The sequence below is a fragment of the Sinocyclocheilus rhinocerous genome, unplaced genomic scaffold, assembly GCF_001515625.1.
Source record: "Sinocyclocheilus rhinocerous isolate Xijiao unplaced genomic scaffold, SAMN03320098_v1.1 scaffold480, whole genome shotgun sequence".
Taxonomy (NCBI): domain Eukaryota; kingdom Metazoa; phylum Chordata; class Actinopteri; order Cypriniformes; family Cyprinidae; genus Sinocyclocheilus; species Sinocyclocheilus rhinocerous.
In genome coordinates, this window is record NW_015655401.1 from 737,630 (window position 1) to 744,266 (window position 6,637).

At 37.2% G+C, this 6,637-nt stretch overlaps 1 protein-coding gene across 1 annotated transcript in view; it reads left to right on the top strand.

Moving 5' to 3' along the window:
* Positions 1-746: 746 nt before the first annotated feature.
* The window catches only part of LOC107718155 (AFG3-like protein 2), an 8,095-nt gene continuing 2,204 nt past the window's right edge, over positions 747-6,637 (top strand). The window contains exons 1-14 of the mRNA XM_016525136.1: positions 747-954; positions 1,631-1,724; positions 1,812-1,892; positions 1,986-2,101; positions 2,373-2,525; positions 2,636-2,710; positions 3,397-3,521; positions 3,640-3,913; positions 4,007-4,144; positions 4,246-4,291; positions 4,882-5,028; positions 5,119-5,229; positions 5,373-5,488; positions 5,567-5,767. Coding sequence (XP_016380622.1) covers positions 862-954; positions 1,631-1,724; positions 1,812-1,892; positions 1,986-2,101; positions 2,373-2,525; positions 2,636-2,710; positions 3,397-3,521; positions 3,640-3,913; positions 4,007-4,144; positions 4,246-4,291; positions 4,882-5,028; positions 5,119-5,229; positions 5,373-5,488; positions 5,567-5,767 — 1,770 coding nt within the window. The 5' untranslated portion in view covers positions 747-861. The remainder of the gene's footprint in view (positions 955-1,630; positions 1,725-1,811; positions 1,893-1,985; positions 2,102-2,372; positions 2,526-2,635; positions 2,711-3,396; positions 3,522-3,639; positions 3,914-4,006; positions 4,145-4,245; positions 4,292-4,881; positions 5,029-5,118; positions 5,230-5,372; positions 5,489-5,566; positions 5,768-6,637) is intronic.

The window sequence follows — 6,637 nt, forward strand, 5'->3', positions numbered from 1 at the left end:
GTCTAATCTCTAATTGTCATACAATTCGAATTTCATACCAAGAAATTATTTTAACCCAAAAAGCAAACTATTTCGACCTGGTTGTCTTTAAAATACAAATCTTGTGTAATCCCAGGCTATCTGTAATCAGAAGCACATTTAAAACTGGAATATAATTTAATTTCATTCACATGTGTTTCATATAATCCTTTCTGGATTACAATCCGCCATCAAAATGATTTTTTGACATTTAATTATTCTAGCTGCTGTGAGAAAAGACTAACGATCTGCCACCTGCAGGATCCTCACATGCCATAGCCTTGTAGCCGGGACAACAGACGTGACGTGATGACGCAGTGCCATGCTCGAATTTCCCGCGAAAACCTACCCCTACCACTCAAATTAGAAAACATTATTATAAGCTAACCCTTGTGAATCGGGCTAAAGTAAGGCGATAGTTTTGAACACTGGCTGGTACTTGCTCAAATATTGATTTTGGATAATTTTTAACCAAAAAAAAGTTAGGGACTGCAGCTTTAAATAACACATACTCCCTATCTACAGGCCTTACTATTACCATATATTATATAACTGATGTTCTACAAAACAACAAGCTTTAAAAAAATGTATTTTATGTAATGTTAATAAGACTTTTAACTAATAGATGAAACAATTTATTTGTTCTGAATAAGGAGAAAGTGCAGAAAAATAACACTGGACCACAGAGGGTTAACGATGGATATTTACAATGAGCGCGTCAACAGCGTGCACCGGAAGTAAATCGCAATGGGACGCAGTCAATTTCAAGTTCATGTTGTCAAAACTTTTCGTCCGATGTCTTGTTTTCTGTATTGAGTAGAGTGACAAGCGCACAGTGCCATAATGGCACACCGATATCTGCATCTGTCAAGAGGCTGCAGGAACTTTCTCCACGCTCTGCTGCCAAATGTCAGATCAACAAACCGTGTGCAATCGGTAAATGTGCAGCTTGACTGTATTCCTCTGGATCTTTCATCACCCCCGTCACCATACGCTGTGATCTGCTCACACATTCGCCATTTATCGTTTGTGTCATCCGTTTGTCTTGTCTGCTGCAGACTGCAGTGTCACAGACCGGAGAGTTTGATAGGAAACAAGGGTCGGCCTGTGTGACATTACGTTGGGTAACGCGTTTAGCTCGTGTTATGTCACAGTTCTTCACATTAGATCTGTTATACCGTCAGGTGTTACCAAAACTGCGTCCAAAACATCAGTTTGTGCGTCTTTAATATTTTTTGTAAACATCGTTATTATAGATATAAAAACCATTTAGAACCTTATTGGCATTTCACTACTTGTTTTCGTAGTATCTGTTGAAAATAGTAGTTACATAATTCTTAATGGGCTAAAAGATATTTGAGGCTTTTGAGCTTCATTGGAAAAACCCTCTTAAGAACTTCTGGAGACCCTTCGAAAAGGGCAGGAACTGTAAGTTGCTCCTTTGAGATATATGATATTTGAGGATCCTAGAGGTTCTCCAGAGGGCTCCAGTGTGGTAATCTAAGGAACCAAACAGTGCCTTGAGTATTTCGTTTTCATTTTTACAGCAGTTTTTCAGCAGTTGTGATTTTATTTTATTTTATTGATCATCTTAATGTATTTACTTTTGAAGGTTCAGGGTGTTGGGCAAATTGCCCTAGACCGAAGATCCTTGCTCTCTCAGGTCTTGGGCACGTATAGAAGATTAAGCTCCAAACCTCCCAAAGGTGTGAATTACAGGAATTATAAAATGACATTGAGTTGCTCAAAGCTGGACTGTTCTGCTAATTGCGTTTTATCTTCTTGCACTGAAGGATTTGAAAAATACTTCCCTAATAATAAAAACGGTGGTCCAAAAAATGGAGAGCCCAAGCCATCCAATGCAGAAGTCAAAGGTAAAATCTCTCAAAAGCTTATAATGTGAATTAATTGCCTTTTATATGACACACAATATAATCATGCTGTTTTCTGTATCTGTTTTAACCCAGAGGCCAAACCAACCAATGCACAGAAGACCACTGGTGGAAGTGGAAGTAGTGGAGGAGCAGGAGGAAAAAGAGAGGGGCGAAAAGATGAATCCAATTGGTACAGCCGTCTCCAAAAGGTTAAATGACGTCTAGCAATTATTAGTAGTAATATTAGGCTTATTGTAACATTTAAAGCTTGGTTACTACTGTTTACTGAGGCAGATGTAATGATACGTCACCAGAGAGAAGTCTGACATCTAATAGGAAGATCAAGAGTAACATTTTGATTAAAAAAAATGTATTTCATGCATTTAAAAAAATTAAACATATTGCATTTATGAATCATTCACAATAAGATCAATAACATGCACAATATCATGCCCTTGTTTCTCTGTCACTCTCACGCAGGGCGATGTGCCGTGGGACGATAAAGAATTCCGTATGTATTTCCTGTGTGGAATGGCCTTCTGGACAGCTGTCACATATTATTTCTTCTTCCGAGATGGAGGAAGAGAGGTCACTTGGAAAGACTTTGTAAATGGTTACCTTGCAAAAGGAGTGGTATGTAATTACTTGTATTTGATCTGTATTTGCAATCAGCGTTGTTTGATATTTCTTTCCACTTCCACTTTAACTTTGATCCAGGAAGTTATGTATTTTATCTTTGCTAGGTTGACAGGTTGGAGGTTATAAACAAGCGATATGTAAAAGTCATCTTTACCCCCGGTAAAACTCCAGTTGATGGGGTGAGTTCTTTACAAGGATTCAATACAGTTATGTTTATTATTTTTAGATAGTCATTGGTAACCAAGCCAGTGATCATTTAATTAAAAAGATTATCCATTAGCCAGGTCAGTCCTACATAGACTACCATCCAAAAGTTTGGGGTCAGTAAGATATATTTTTTAAAGAAATTAATACTTTTATTCAGCAAGGGTGCATTAAATTGGTCAAAATCGACAGTTAAGACATGTATGTTACATGTAATTTCTGTATCAAATAAATGCTGTGCTTTTGAACTTGCTATCCATCATAGAATCCTGAAAAAAATGTATCAAGATTTCCACAAAAATATTAAGCAGCACAACTGTTTTCAACATTGATGTTAATAAGAAATGTTTCTTCAGCACCAAATCAGCATATTAGACTGATTTCTGAAGGATCATGTGACACTGAAGACTGGAGTAATGACTGCTGAAAATTCAGCTTTGCCATCACAGGAATAAATTACATTTTCAAATAGATTCAAATAGAAAATACAACTATTTTTTTGCGTGTGTGTATCTTTGATCAGATAAATGCAGCTTTGGTGAACATTAAAAAATTACCGACCTCAAACCTTTGAATGGTAGCATATGTACAGTATATATTTCTCTTTTCTCTAAAAACTATGCATAATAATGACACACAATGTGATCCTTTCTTCAAGCAGCAATACGTGTGGTTCAACATCGGCAGTGTGGACACATTTGAGCGGAACCTGGAAACTGCTCAGCTAGAGATGGGCATTGAAGGAGAGAACAGACTGCCAGTGGTCTATTCCACTGAAAGCGATGGGTGAGATATTGACGTAAATTCACAGTTGTTGATTTGCAGTATCAACAATCAAACTAGAAGCTTAAATGCTGTGCAAATTTACTTCTTAATTTCAGTCTTATTCCTGTGTCATTTTTAGGTCGTTCCTCCTTAGCATGTTGCCCACCATATTGATCATTGGGTTCTTACTGTTCATGCTGAGGAGAGGGCCTGCTGGGGCAGGGAGGCCAGGGAGGGGAATGGGTGGGCTCTTCAGCGTCAGTGAGACCACTGCCAAAGTACTACGAGATGAGATTGACGTCAAATTCAAAGATGTGGCGGGCTGTGAGGAGGCCAAATTGGAGATCATGGAGTTTGTAAACTTTCTTAAGAACCCAAAGCAGTACCAGGATTTGGGTGCCAAGATTCCAAAGGTAGCGCAAGACTTTTACATAACATTGCATAACTGACTTGTAATTTACTAAGTCAACTGAGATTTCAACAGAAGGTTTAATCTTCTTGTTTAGGGGGCTATTTTGACTGGACCCCCAGGCACAGGAAAGACTTTACTAGCCAAGGCCACTGCGGGAGAGGCCAATGTCCCCTTCATCACTGTGAATGGATCAGAGTTCTTAGAGATGTTTGTGGGGGTTGGACCAGCCAGGGCAAGTACATTTTCTGTTTCCTATTATGAGCTTCATGGTGTTCAGTATGCTTTCTAACAAACTTTAACACAGTGTGACTAAAACAATGTAATTTTGTGTAGGTTCGGGATCTCTTTGTATTGGCCCGGAAGAATGCCCACAAATTAAGTACAATTTACCTTGATCTTCAAATTCAAAAGGTTTTCACCCCCTGGCTCTTAATGCACCACGTTTCCTTCTGGAGCATCAGTGACACATTTTCACAGATTCTGCAAGGGGTTCCCAAACTTTCGCATGGCACTGTATACACTACCATTAAAATTTTTGGGGTTAAGTTTTTTTAATGTTTTTGAAAAATCTCTCATGTTCACCAATGCTGCATTTATTTAATCAAAAATACAGTAAAACAGCAATATTGTTAAATATTATTACAATTTAAAATAAATGATTTCTATTTTAACATATATTAAAATGTCATTTATTCCTGTGATGGCAAAGCTGAATTTTCAGCATCATTACTCCAGTCTTCAGTGTTACATGATCCTTCAGAAATCATTCTAATATGCTGATTTGCTGCTCAAGATGCAGTTCATATTTTTATGGAAACTGTGATTTATTATTTTTTTGAATTCCTTGATAATTAGAAAGTGCAAAAGAACAAAACTGCATTTATTTGAAATGTTTTGTAACATTATAAATGTCTCTACTGTCACTTTTGATTTAAAACAAAAAAACATTTAAACTATATGTGCGTTTTGTATATTGCATGATGATTGCAGGGCCACCAGATATCAAAGGCAGAGCCTCTATATTCAAAGTCCATCTGAGACCACTAAAGCTGGATACAGAGTTGGACAAAGAATCTCTGGCAAGGAAAATGGCTGCTCTAACACCTGGTTTTTCAGGCACGTAAAGACTTTTTATACATTTAAGTTTCAAAAGTTGTTTATGAGATGTGAACTAAGTTTCACCGCTTACTGATTTCTCTCTGACAGGTGCGGACATCGCTAATGTGTGCAACGAGGCTGCGCTAATTGCAGCCCGCCACCTTTCTGATGCCATCAACCAAAAACACTTTGAGCAAGCCATCGAACGAGTAATTGGGGGTAAGTGACAGATGTGAAATTTGAAAATCTCACTTTAATTTTTTTTGTTAAACATTTATAGCAAACTGTGATATTAATCTATTAGAGTGCATGCATAGTTTTGGTGTGAAGTTCAGATAATTATAAGCTCCCTGCATGTTTAGGTCTTGAGAAGAAGACGCAGGTGCTGCAGCCAGAGGAGAAGAAGACGGTGGCTTACCATGAGGCTGGTCATGCTGTAGCTGGCTGGTTCCTTGAGCACGCTGACCCTTTGCTTAAAGTAAAATCCCCACTTATTCACGTGTACTTTAATACTTTGCTCTCTCAGTGTACTCCGTCATATCATTGGTCGTTTCAGGTGTCCATCATCCCGCGTGGGAAGGGTTTGGGCTATGCCCAGTATTTGCCTAAAGAGCAGTACCTGTACACCAAGGAGCAGCTGCTGGATAGGATGTGTATGACGCTGGGTGGACGAGTGTCTGAGGAGATCTTTTTTGGCCGCATTACTACAGGGGCACAGGATGACCTGAAGAAAGTGACACAGAGTGCCTATGCACAGGTCCGTCATATATTCATATGATTTCTTCATTGTCTGTTTAGAAAGTATCATTGGTGGTTCATGAATAGTAAATGGATGATTTCTGACAGTTTGATAGGATATTACTTCAATTTGTGCTGCTTTGGAAAATGTTTAAAAAAGATTATTGCTATATATTGTTTTGTTTTCTTAATAATGAACAGAATGCATTTTGAGATGATAAGACATATAGACTGCTGGTCAAAAATTTTGAATAATAAAGACATTATTTAATTTTTTAATAATGATTGAATTATTTTATTATTTAACAATTAAAACATTTTTTATTATCAGTGTTGAAAACAGTTTTTGCTGCTTAATATTTTTGTGAAAACTGTGATTCTTTACCATTCAAAGATTGGTAAGAAAAATATTCAACAAGAATGCATTAAATTGATCAAAAGTGACAGTAAAGACATTTATAATGTTACAAGATATTTATATTTCACACTTTTGTGACTTCAGAAGGTATTGCTTAATATTACACCTAAATGTGTATTTTGTTCTTGAAAATAATAACAATAATCATAATAATAAATGTTTCTTGAGCAGCAAATCAGCATATTACACTGAACTAAATTATAAACGCAACAGTTTTGTTTTTGCCCACATTTTTCATGAGCTGAACTCAAAGAGCTAAGACTTTTTCTATGTACACAAAAGGCCTATTTCTCTCAAATATTGTTCACAAATCTGTCTAAATCTGTGTTAGTGAGCACTTCTTCTTTGCCAAGATAATCCATCCACCTCACAGGTGTGGCATATCAAGATGCTGATTAGACAGCATGATTATTGCACAGGTGTGCCTTAGGCTGGCCACAATAAAAGGCCACTCTAAAATATGCAGTTTTA